The sequence below is a fragment of the Pleuronectes platessa genome, chromosome 18 (genome assembly GCF_947347685.1).
Source record: "Pleuronectes platessa chromosome 18, fPlePla1.1, whole genome shotgun sequence".
NCBI lineage: Eukaryota > Metazoa > Chordata > Actinopteri > Pleuronectiformes > Pleuronectidae > Pleuronectes > Pleuronectes platessa.
The window spans coordinates 2,208,619-2,222,524 of NC_070643.1; the positions used below are offsets into that span (position 1 = coordinate 2,208,619).

The 13,906-nt window shown below is 40.7% G+C and overlaps 1 protein-coding gene across 1 annotated transcript in view; it reads right to left on the minus strand.

The window, feature by feature from the left end:
• Positions 1-3,913: 3,913 nt before the first annotated feature.
• The window catches only part of phf14 (PHD finger protein 14), a 95,184-nt gene continuing 85,191 nt past the window's right edge, over positions 3,914-13,906 (minus strand). The window contains exon 18 of the mRNA XM_053446453.1: positions 3,914-5,167. Within this exon, the coding sequence (XP_053302428.1) occupies positions 5,090-5,167 (78 nt within the window). The 3' untranslated portion in view covers positions 3,914-5,089. The remainder of the gene's footprint in view (positions 5,168-13,906) is intronic.

Genomic DNA, 13,906 nt, shown 5'->3' on the forward strand with positions numbered 1-13,906 from the left:
CCCACACGATATGTGTACCTAAATTAGAATGTAAGTAAAGTGGAACGATTGGGTTCATGTCTGCTTGTTCATTCATTAGAAAAGAGGCTAAACAGTGGTGACAGACCAATTCTGCCTCTGAGTATCATAAAACACCATTCCACCCTCCTGGTAATCCAGATTGTCAATAGCATCAACATGAACTAAGCTAAACAAATAAAAGAGCATAATTGACTGTATCTTTGTGAGCTGGTATTGATCACATATCAATACCAATGCCTCACTGATTACGTGAACACTAAGTGTAATTGTGACATTTGGCGTGTTGTGTTTTAACACAGTGATTTCCTCATCACTCTGCTCTGTGGTGATTTGCAGTGTGCGCCAGTAGCTTACGTCACACTAAGCCCCTTTTGTTACAGAAGATGAACGCACTTGATCTGATCATTAGTGTGTTGGTATGAAGTCAGACGTCTCAGTATACATACAAAAAATACACACCGAACATGACTGTAGAACGGTACCACACTCTACAGAACACACTGACGTACACACACACACCAGTACACACAGCAGCTTGAGTAATACAACAGAGATTGTGAGTCCTCAATTGCGACCATGAGACGACATTCAGAGAGCTGAGGCTTGGGATGCATGTAACCTATTTCTTTTTGATGTGTGAACCCAAATGTGTCCTGGGCCACATATGAAGAACCGTCTACTCAGCTGACGTCCTCTGACCTGCTACAGTTTCACAGTGAATCTTAAGTGTTTTTTACTCTTCTCAGAGTATGCATCCAAACACTTTCTCCACTTGGAGGAGATGTTATCTGGGGAAGTATCCTCTGCAATTAAAACAGAGAAACACAGAACAAGAACATACTCAAAGTACTTAAGTACATTTAAATTAGCTCGGTGCAAGATTAATAGTGGAAAAACAAGTCACTGCACGGGGCACATGGTCCAAAAGTTTTTTGTGTTTTGGATGCAACAAGTATAAAACGAATCTGACTGCCGTCTCCCATTCTCTGAACAGCCCTGCTTTCAAAACATGATTCTCTGCGTGTGACCCTGTGGCCCTTAATAATACATTACCTGCTAATGGTGCCAGAGGAAAAGCCAAAGGGTCACCAATGTCATGATGATTCTTCTGGGCACCATGATATTACAAAATATCATTTAAATTCATCTCAATTTATGTTCTGTGTTCTATCTTTCCTTGTTTGTAAAGCACATGTGTGGCAATGACACTAATATGAAACTTATCAAACAAACCAACAGAAAACTCCTAATCAAAACAAAATATAACAGAAATCGAGTGTTTTTTCCTTTACTGGCTCATAGGAAAATACATTTAAAATGAAAAGGACTGAATAAAGCTGCTTCTTTCTGATGAACAGAGTAAGAGAAGTTGAACAGTTATACAATAACAAAACATGACACTAATATTCCCAAATGCATGTGTGAATTACATTCAAAAGATGTCTCTATTTTATGAATGGCAACCATGAAATGACACTGATCATTTTAATGGCGTTGGAAATGTCTCTATTACCAGTACTGCAACTGATAAATGGAGATCTTGGTCATGGAATACGATAATAACACTGCACAATACAGATCTAAGACATTAAGTGGAACACAAAGCAATCCCTTCAACGCATTAAAGGCGTATAGGACTGTGTGACTGTTACAGACAGATGTGTTTGCACTGGAGCAGCATCTTCAGCATCCTGAGGCGTGTGTCCTGTGATGGTGAGGATGCATGGTGGATGTGGAAACACAACAAAGCGTGCAGTGTTGGTCTTTCTTTGTTGCTGCGAGAAGCTGCCTGTTAAGCACTGTGCGTTATTCTCGCCATCAGGAGCTGTTTAGTATGCTCCGGGTGTAAATGGGAGATTGGCAGGGCACTGGGTGGCAGAGCGGCCACTCTATCATCAGCGTGCCCATCGCTGTTATCACACGCCTAATGACATCGCTCTCAGACGGCATGCTGGGAGCTCGACCGCGGGGAGCCCGGCTCAAATGTCTGCAGGCGCCGGCGCCTCCCATCATCAATTCTCCAGATAATGTCTTTCACGGTTCAGCAGTCTTACAGGGCTTCCCTCCTGTCTGGCCTTGAAATGGGCAAATTAATAGTTCCTTCGAAACAAATTGGAATTACACCCCTCGATGCCTTAATGTCAGAATGCAAGAGCGTTGATGTCCTGGGTCTGACTGCTGATGGAATATGAAGATCTGAGAAACACACTGCAGAGGAGCGCAGTGTTGGGAGGGGGTGTAAAGATATGTATGAGCCCCCTCGCTCACATATTCCCTCCCCCCCCTACTCAGAATGGACCTATACTGTGCTCTGTTGTCTGTGTGAGTGAAGACTGAAGGAAGAGTTTTAATCCTGAAGAGGGAAACCAACCCTGTGAAACGCTGTGGAAGCTCATGGCACATTATCCATACTGTGTGATTCTGATCAGTTTCGATCGAGCTGGTTATGTGGCAACAGAACAAGTTTAAGAAAAAAAGTTGGCGGTGTCTGCAAAGCTTTTATTTGTTCATAATGTTTTACTTCCTATCATATGTTTTGAAGATCTGATGAGTAAGATTCCTCCCAATTACAGGATTGATATTTAGCCCACGGTGGTCACAAGTTTTTATTTCAGAATGACATGTTTTTCAAATGTTGTCACACTCATTCCGTTGTAGCTGTGTTCATGTACGTCTACCCAGAATACATTGCAAATCCGTCATTCTTCAGCGATGGTCATTACAAAACCATAACAGTTGATTTCCATGAAATTCCCTGGATGGACTCAAGGAGGCAAAATCCAAACCCACATGACCCTGCACCTTACAGCCTGACAGCTGAGAGTAGTGAAGGTAGGCAAATATATCTTTGAAATATGTCACTATTTTGTTTGATGTACATGGATGAAAGTTTAATTACTGGACTGGTTATTACCCCACACATGTGGAAGCATGGTATATTTTCACCCCTGTGTGTGTGTTTGTGTGTGTACAAAATAACTCAGCACACGCATATGTTTACATGCAATACACATGTACGTAATTTTGATCATTATGTATATATTTATTTTTTTACCCAGTCTGACTTTACACATGTGTCTGTTGCCAACTTGTCTGCTAGTGTAAGTGTGAAAGAGAGGGGCTGAATTAATAAATGCACTGCTTGCAGCTCTCCTATGATGACAGATTTTAGCAAATTGAAACAAATAGGTGCTGGTCATTGATGTTGTTGTGGCCATGGCCACAAACAGTCAACATAGGAACTCTGAGAAGACTAAAGAAACTTATAGATTGATTGGGAACCTGTAGCGGATCAGAAGACGTCAGCTTAATAGGTGATGTTTCATATGTGGCCCAGGATGCATTCATGTTCACACAGAGAAGAGAATCAGGCTACATGCAGGCCTCACACCTCTCAATGTGGTCTGAGTGGTCGGGATTGAGGAATCAACTGGGTGAATTAAGACCTGTACTTGAGTACAGTTCTTAATTCACCCAGTTGATTGTACTCTGATCAGATCACTCAGGACGAATGTGATTAACAAGTCTTATCAGGATCCAAGATATCTGTTTATGTCATGAAGAAGTGTAATAAAAAATGAAATTATGCATGGTTAAAAAACTAAATGTTCTCAAGTATCTCTGCAGCCTTTAAGAATATAGACCAGACCTGAATCTTACACAGATTGAAAAATATCTTATGGCTATACAGTTGTATTTTACAGCTGTACATGCATTTGCATCTGTATATATGCTGACAGCAGCCTGAAATGTACTTTCATATTTTACTCAGTGTAAGAAAAAACTGATGGAGCGTATACATGTGTATACACATGAAATGAATGAAACTACCTGCCAATGTTGAGTCACTACAGTCAGACACCACAAATGCAGAAAACCACAGCGACTGAGAGATTTTTTACATTTATTGTACATCAAATAGCAGTGAAAGAGAAGAAATACTTTTTTGCAGTTCAGATTTATTTGGCACTTTAAGGGTTCAATTTAATGCTTTGGCCTGACAGCAGTCGAATACTCCAGCTGAGGAGACATCCAGTCATTCGTTGGCTCTTTGATAAATTATAAGATGTGGTTTCTAAAAATCAACTTTACATCGCCTCTTATTTGAGGCAAGTCCTCCTGATGTAGCATCAGACTGTTTGAAGTGGTTGATTTGATAATTAGACTATTGAGACTTCGGCTCTCTCTGCTGTGGCTTCACTTCTTCTGCTACACTTTGCTGACGAGTGAGTGATGAGACTCAGAGAGTGCAGAGGCCACGGGCCACAGCCCACGGTCAGGTCAAAGAACCATCTGGGAAAGAAAAAGTGCCCAAAACTAATTTGACTTTACAAAGAACATAAATATAATCTCTGAGTGGTCACATTTAATAAACATGGAGGATTTTATTTCAAATCCAATGATAGCATATTGGGTATAGCACTGAGATACTCATGCTGGAAAACAAACTCAATATTTCACATGAGCTTATATAATAAGTGCGAAAATAAGTATATATTTTAAATGAGGGGAGTAAGAAGATATACATAAAATATAAAAATAAAATCCGCCAGTCGAATGTAGAGTGAGATGCATTCACGTCACTGCTGCCGTCAAACCGGTGTGAGTGTGCGTTGCGGGCTCAGCCCCGCTCGGCCAGCTTCTCCTTGTAAACAGGACACTCTGTGTGAACACACTGCCTGATGAACATTAGTGTATGAAAATAGATTGCATGGAAAGTGTCATTAGTACATCAGGTGGCTGGGCGGGAACAGTCAGACACATATCCCTGCTGCAGAAGAAGCACTGTGGTGTGTGTGTGTGTGCACCTGCAGCTGGATGCTTTAATGTGCGGCTTCGTGAAGATGTCAGTGTGTTGAGCCCCGTCCATAAAAACTACAAACTCTGCCCTTATATTCAAAGATATCTCCTCTGAAATAGTGTTTTCTAAAAGACACCTCTGGTTGCTGAGCTCACTGAAGTGGAAACTAACTGCTGGCTGTCTACAAACTTTGGGAGGCTAGTAGAAAGTTGCATGTGCAATAAACTGAGGGTGAAGCCACAGAGTGTTTACGTCCCACTATGGGGTTTAGTTTGGAATCTCCTGCTCGGCCGTTTCCTCTTTAACAGAATCATCTTCCTCTTGGTGCTGCTCCTCCTCTTCCTCCTGAAAACACAGGACACATCACACGTTATATATCACACAGGCAGTCTGAACTACATCAGCCTTTTTGATTCACAGAGAAAAACTGAAGTGGGTGAGAGGAAACTTAGAAGTAAAAGTCTGATGCTGTCTGATCCATGTCTGTTCCAGCGACTGCAGGGATGTAGGCACACCGATGGATGTATACATGTGTAGAGTCTGGCACAAAATAATTTGGTTTTATGGCTGGAGCAGCGAAAACTCATGTCTGATTCTGATGAGCTCATACTCAAGTACACATATTCTCCAAGAGTGTGATATATAAATTAGCTGTTTTGACACTTGTAGTATTTCTTGAAATGAGGGAGTGCAAATAAATGTTGTTTTCTTGCAGCTGCAGCTTATAAAACCTGAGCATTTAGCTTACAAAGACCATCGGGCAAGTATTCAACATACCATTTTTTTTTTTTAGGGAATTAAATGTGGCTATTGCGTCAACTTGCTAATCAAGACTGAATGTGAAAAATAGGTTCTGCTTCAACAACATCTACGCTTTGTTTCAACCGTCTTTCTGAAAAGTGGCAGCTGTGGCTCAGGAGGTAGAGCATGTTATCTAACCAGAAGGTTATTGGTTCAATAGCAGGTCAGCATTGCTTGGGCAGGACACTGAACCCCAAGTTAGCCTTGACCGCTGTGCCAGCAGTGTATGAGTGATGTGTGATACGGAGAATGCTGCACACAGATGCACTGCATAATTTGTGTGTTTGCTTTGAGTGGTGATCAGGACAAGAAAAGCAATACAGATGATTTATCTCCCTCCATCTCAACTTTTCACATTTTCTTAAGCAATGTTTAGCCATCACATGTAGAGGAAATTCATGGAAACAGTTTATGAAGAAGAGTATTTGTGTTTGATGGAGAAGAATTCGCAGGACTCAGCCCCTGATGGTTAACAATCCAGCCAATGCCCCAGCACAGAGCAGAAATCACGGTGGGCCAGCCCAGGAGCCAGCAGAATTAGTAAAGCAGACTAAGTGAAAGTGACAGTGATGAGAGCTGCAGCGGTGATTAAACGACTCTGACAGATACAATTATCCCCTCTCCAAAGGTTAATAAACACATCTACACACCAGAATGTGTGATTACCAGGTTACGATCTGAGGACCACAACACCTCATGAATCCACATTCATACAGCGCAGAGCCCACACAGGGCAGATTGTAATTCCCAGCCATTTAAGCCTGCTTTTACGCCGATATGCATTTACTCACTCAATTATACATATATCGTTAGTTAAATATTGCTAATTTCATAATCTGAGCACATTGTGATCCATCTGACAATGTAAAATTTGAAACAGCTTAAAAGACAAACTTATGAATGTGGTCAGCTTTTAAAACAGACAAACTAGACTCTGAAAAGGTTCAGAAGACATGTTGCTGAAGGGATTGGGTGTGTAAACTCTACAGCTGTGCTTAAGAGATGCATTGCAATGTCGTTAAAATGTTTTAGCTTTTAGTTTTTCCCCCCAAATCAAATAAATAACTACATTTGAAACTAAATGTCTTTGCCTTTTTCCAGTCTAAATTGTGTTTGGCCTTCCGACACCAAATGGAATCCGGTTTGGTAGAAGGTTGTACAGTTAATTCCATATTGTGGTGACACCTCCCATGATTGTGGCTGGAGCTGTGGGACAATGCAGCTTCCCTCAGTGAGTGCAATTTCAGTGAGCAGATATAATGCTCTGATGTGTTAGTAGTTAGCATGCTAGCAGCTAGCACCATTCTAAGCAACATTAAACAATGAAGTAAATCTGCCGTGATGGGAATATTATTTTAGCTCTGCAGATATTTGGTCAAAAACCAAAGCAATGGAAAAAAGTGAACGTGAACCTGATGCAGGAGCTTGTTAAAAAACATTGCTGCAATTAACTTGTGTAAAAAAGATACATAATTATGGAGACTAGAATGTGAGCAACGGGCCCCACTGATACTGGTTTACTGAGTATCAGTGAAACACAGCGCTTGTAATGTTAGTCCCCATTCAGCATTAATGTCTGTGGAGTCTTCAAGCAGCTCTGAAGGGAAATTCCAAAGAAGCAATGAGTGACAAATTCATCCTCCACACTCGAGCAGAGTTATCATATGTTTTTGTATTTATATGTAATAAATACCTTGTGGAGTCACAACTTGTTTTATTGAATTGAATGTGATTAAACAGGATTTCAATGGTCAAATGTTTCTTTCATGTGTTCTGCCGGTGAAATTACTAAAGATTAAACTCAAACTCTTTTTCTTTAAGAAACAAAAGCTTTTTGGAGGACAATGAGTATCTAGCATATTATTTCAAAGTTCAAACAGCTCATTGATTGCTTTGATGTCTTGATTTTAGCCATATGCAGATACACTGTCATCATGACAAGTCACGGCCACACACTACACAGGGTATCACAAGGTCATTAACAACTTAGAACTCTCTGGATGGTACAATGAGCAATTTTAAATCTTAAGTCATCACAAAGACTTTAATAAAAACTTTTCTGATGCATTACCTAGAATATAAATAATGCCTAATGAAGGTATACACATAAACACCTACACACACTTTAATCTTGATAACCATTTAAAATGCTGACTTCCTGGTTAGAGGACCCAGGAGCTCCACCTCCTGAGCCACAGGCGCCCCAATATGTGGCACACAGGTACACAAAGTATATCTGAAGTTATCTAAACCCAAACTGTCAGTGTCTCTGTCGTGTAAACCTCTGTATCGCAGATGGAGAATTAAACTGTCAGAGACTGGGATGAAGATAAGCTGAACTGGTCTATTTCCTGGAATCTAATGTAAATAATTTAGAGTGGTTGCTGTACAGAGCTATTTGAAGAAGCTGTTGAGGTGCGTGTAGACAGTGAATTAAGGTCCGGGGTAATGTAAAGGGCGGCTCATACATCATCTCTTTACTAACAGAAACCTTGTCTTCTGAAGCCGTCTTGATATGCAGTCTCCCCCGGAGAAAAATATGCCCCTTTTCCTGAACTCTGGATACTTAGGGGTGATGGTCCATAGGGTTGATATATAAATCTAGCTGTGGGGTGACACCTCATGAACTCCGCCATCGTATACACTCATGCCATCCACCAAATCTCCCTGACAGCCCTGCCAATTTTCCAATTACCTGTGGCACCATCCGTTATCGGAGCACCAGTCAGCTCTTAAATGGGAAACAAGAGGGGAGGAGGGGCCAGCGCATGCTAACTATCTCATAAAGCCAGAGATGTGCCTCCTGAGCCTCCTCCACTGATTTAGCGTGTGTCCCTGGGGAGAGGGGTGACACAGTCCTCCTGGCCTCTCAGGGCCTTCTCTTGATCTGTCACATGCACTTTATCTGCCTCGCTCAAACCCCTCAGCCACGTATCAGTCGCGTCTCAGCTGGAGGGAAAGCAGACAGGCCTAAGTGCTCCGCAGCTTCACTGTTGCTGGTATTATCCCGCTGTCTATCTGGATGCAGAGCAGCCTCCTCCAGTCTGGGTGGGAGTCCAGCAGCGGAGACAGACACGGCCCAATCTTCATCTGTTTTCATGTTTCCATGAATGCCAATGAAGTGCAGTGCGGGAAGTGATAGTACATCTGAAGATTGCCTTGCGTTAGATCCGATCCTCATTTATCTGCTCTTATAGTCAGGCTTATGGAGTGAGTCTACAGATTTCGCCTGTGCAGCATGCAATTTAAAGCCTCCGACAGATGGAGCAGACTGCTGTTAATCATATTTGAAATGTTCATGTCACCTGGGGAGTGTCGGACGAGTTATTTGGATAGGGGTGTAATTGCTGGTGGAAAGCCTTTATTAGTCAGTCGAGGTTTTAATTCTTCAAAACAGCTCCCCCACGTGTCATAGTATCATTTCGCTGCACTGAAGTAAACTACAGTAGAATTTAAAGATGATCTAAACCTCCTTGAGAATGATCCCATCATTTACAACTGCATCCAGCCACTTCATGGTCACTCACCACAAAGTGGGAATCCATATTGTAATTTATGTATGCTCAACAACTTGAGCTATAGTTAATAAAAACTGCAATAATATTACATTTTGCTAACCCGCAGCACTTCTTGTTGTCTTCACTAATAAATAGCTCACTGCTGTTATATTGTTAGGTTAGAATTCCTTCAGTCTCAGCATTTAGGAGCTTTTTCGACAGGAGATTAATGATCTCCTCTCCAAAGCAAATGGAGCTGATCGTTTTAACCTCTCTTGATGCTTCTCTGTGTCTACATTTCTGCAAATCAACTTAGATTTCTGACATCTCTGCATTGAATGGTTCCCATCTTTTTTCACTTCTCACCGTTAAACATCTCAAATAACACACATGAGCGCTGTTTGTCAGGTGTGAATTAGCAATTCAAGCTAAAGGCAAGTCTGTTTCTCTTAATTAACTAACCAGACTTAGACAACAAATCTGAACCAGACAACTTTATGGATCAGTGCAGGGAAGGTGCTTTATACGAATTGCAGAGTAAACAAGTAAAATCTGCTATAAATACTAATGATGTTTAGGGGACTGATATTTACGAGTGATTGCAGATACAACATAACATCTTGATCTAGTGAATCTAGTGATCTGTGGTTTCATCAGGGGACTTCTGGGCCACAAATCTGAATCCTCTGTGTCCTCCTCCTGATTTCTGCTGCTCTTGTTGCCATGCTGTCCATATTGAGTGTGATCAGCTGGTCACTGTTGTACATGATTTATATTTGTATCCGCCCAAAATTGCAGACACTAGTGAGTATGAATTCCCTGATGTCTGTTTTTTCCCCCCATAATGATTGGTGAATTATTGCCTGAGAAATCAACGAAAATGTTGAAAAACACCAGTTGAAAAAAATCCTGGATCCACATACTGATCCGGATACAGACCAAAATGTAATGAATTCTTTCCTGACTCATAGAGCATCTTTCCACCAAGTTTTGTGATGGTCAGGTATGAACATCAAATGATGGGGAGGGATGACATTATATGATGTTAGATAATAGAAGCGCTGTATAAATGTGACTTAAACTGCCAAGTGCTTTGAGTACAGACTTCAGTAGTGCTACATAAATACAGTCAATTTATCATTCTATTTAATAGAAGAACTTAACCAGATGCTGATCAATGCCCATTAATTAATTCAGATATTTACGGCAGTTAATTTATTTGTCTGTAGCTCATTACAGATATTTTAGTTTTGAATTACTGATGTATGAGTTTATAATGACAGTTTTCACATTTACACTTGTTTCCCATAATTTGTACGTTTAAAGACAGTTTTAATGGTGCTATTGATTCTACTCTTAGGGTAGTTATGTCATTTTATTGCAAATGCATGTCCTTATTCCTGTGTAGTTACAAAGTTGAACATTGATATTTTCTGCGTGTGTTGTTTGAGGATTGTGTTAAAATATGTAGCAGGTCTAAAGTGAAGTTACAATGTCTGATCCACAGACACACGTAGCAGCGATGTTGAGCCTTTTGTGGACTGCTCAAGTTGCAGTGAGGAACTGTGTTTTGCATCACTTGCCACTGCTTCAGACATTTGCTTTGTGGAGAGCGGAGAGTCAGACGCTCTCCCACTGTCAGGCCTGCAGGAGCTGATGGGCTCTGGCATTGTGGGATATCTCCATTGAATCCCTCTGGGGAAACGAGGGAGAGGAGACAGGAGGAGGGTGGTTTTGTTTCCCCCACTTACTTTCTATAGGCTGGCAGGCCCTCTGGCACCAGCATATACAAATATGATAAGGAAATGTCACATTTTTCTTTGGAGCTGAGGTCGCCATTTTAAAGGGCAGGAGCAGAGCGTCGTCTCTGTCATGTGACGCAGAGAGAGAAGAGCTCGGGCTGAGCTCTTAAGGCAACAACTACCAATCCAGCTCTACCGCTGCTCAGCCTCAGGTCCCTGTTGCCTACAACATTAATTGCTACTCCTGAATGTGAAGATGTGCACACACTTACACACACACAAAGAGTGCGAGAGAGAGAGCAAGAGAGAGAGAGAGAGAGAGAGAGAGAGAGAGAGAGAGAGAGAGAGAGAGAGAGAGAGAACGAGAGAGAGAACGAGAGAGAGAGATCTGCTAACAGCTCACCCTATGCAATCAACCTCACAGGCTGGGATTAAAATTCCACTGTAAAGGAATAATGTGCAACAATGAGTGTACTTTAATAAGCTTTGCCGTCCTTTATCAAGCCTTTACAGTCCTCAAAAGAATTAGCAGTTAATTAGTGTGACAGATTTTCTTATCATGTTTTTTTTGCTTTCGCTGTATTTATTTATGAGCGTATCACAACGTGCGTGTGCTTTGTTGTATCCTCTCACTTATGATGGATTCACTGCTCTCAAAGCTGAATACTGAGCTGCACACATGATAGCATACCTATGCACAGTGCAATGCTACCAAATGAGGCTGAGTGGAACCAACAAGCACTATTGTGAGGTGAGAGGTAATTACAGATTTAATTTGGGTTTTATAATAAAACCAGATTTGGCTTGAAACTTATCTTGGTTTAAGGGTCAGTGTAATTATTTAAATACCAGTTTAAATGCAAAAGGATTTCGATCTAAAATGGTCATCATTACTTTAGGTAGCTGTAGCTCATTACAGATGAATATTTTCATTTTAAAAAGACTTTGATTCCCTGTATTTATGTCAAGCTGTTAAATCTTCATTTCATACTTTTGATGACATATTCCTTGAATCACAATGTTTTTTCTAATTAGTAGGTGCAATTCGTTCTATATTGTTAATGATTTTTAAATGACTGGCATGCCAAATACATTGGATTTGATGCTATCTAATCTAACTTCTTTGGATGATAATTTTTCTGTGGGTGTTTTACTCAAAACCACAGACATTATTTTTCATTTCAACTGATGTGTACACAACAAATTAAACTTCTGCATCAGATTGGACTGTACATCAACTTTGAAAGAGCTTACTATGCTGACTAGTTAGGTAGAGTCATGCATTTACTGTAAGTGTAATGACGTGTTTACTGCATCTATAACTCATCAGTTCATTTCCACATGTTAATAAATTAGTTGGCACATGAACACTCTGAGCAGTCACACACATTTTCTTCAAGAAATCTGTCTCTGAATCATTGCAAGATGCCTAATTCATGTATAGAATTTGGGGCATTTGGTGTGTATATAAGCTTGCTAATGTTTTCATTGGTTAATATGCCACAGCAGCAAATCATAAATCCTGCATCTCACTATAGACACACTTGTTCTATATGACCATTGTCTTTAAACTGTATTTTCCCTGTTGGTTTGGTGGCTGTACTAAACGTGTGCCTGTGTGTTTGAGTGTCGCCAAGTGTGCACTGGCATATTTTTGCCATTCAAGAGATGACACAGTTGCAGTGGGTCATAAACAGTGGCTTCATTAGCCTGCTCTGGCAGTACGTTACTCGCTACATTTAACCACCTCTGCACCCAGCGTTTCTCCTGCACTTCTGCTTTAGCACCCACAAACCAGTCACCGGAGAGCACAATTAAATTTCATGACGGTGCATATTTGCAATTCCCATTTCATTTATTACAAAGGGCATTCTTTAATGTCCAATTTTTTTCACAAAACGTATTTCCATTTTAGTGAGGCATGACTGATACCGAGGTGAACTTACCAGGCAACGGCTAATTTAATCAGAGGTAAAATGCACAAGCAGGTTTTCCTTTTTATTGCCTCAATAACTACAGATTCATCCAAGCAGAGGATATAGAGTCAGGAGTGGGAAAGCGACTTACTCTGTTTCCAATATGAAGCATTTAGACTAGAACAGAGACTCATAAACAGCTCTCCGTGTTCAGGCACTGTGGGGAAACTGGCTGTGTATCTCTATGTTATATGTAATGCAGTGCTGACAACTCTTCTCAAAATTTTAAACTTCTCCTCTGATGAATACAGAGGGTGGTGGAATTGTTTATATTGTATATTAAGTTAAATTAGCAGATTCCCCCAAATCTTACTCTATAAGTGCACAAATGACGAGGCACAGGAAACACAGATTCCTAGAGGCATTCAATTCATTGGCCCTTCTTCTCATTTCTTGGCATGTGAAGAAAAAGTTGCTTTTATACATTTAATCATTAAAAATTCTTTCTTAATAGTCTATTGAGTAAGTATTAACTCATTATTTTTTTTAAACTCCATTCCATCATACATGTGCAACAACCAGTATTTCAGTCTCCTTGGGTTTGATACAAAAAAGGTTTCCAAACTGAGCCTCCACAACATTTTGAACGTAACTTCTTTCGTTTAAACTGCAGCTTCAAGTCAAAAAGCAAAACAAATGAAATAAAGTGGCAGTCTGGCAGATTTCAGTCTTGATTGATTAGGTGACCCCTGTAGTTCCTGGTTGTTACAACAACCGTGGTTTAAAACTACAGCTTCCAGGGTTCTGGGGGAAGTAAAAAATACTTGTGGTTTTAATGGTTAATAATTTTTCTAGCACTCTGTGTTCTGATTTTAAAGTTGCACATGGCAGCGGTGTGTGAACAGCAGGGCACAGGGAGAGGAGCTGCTTATCATGCTGATGCTGCTGAAGTTGGAGGTTTACTGCTCTTCATCCAGCAGCTCACTGCAGCTCCTCCTCATTGCTTCAAACTGATCTGCAATGGCCGTTGTGTTTTGGGGTTTTTGATGAATGATAGCAATAAGTGCTGAGCTCATTGAGAAACACATTACATTTCCTGAAACCGCTTCATAATAAATGTCAGCCTGT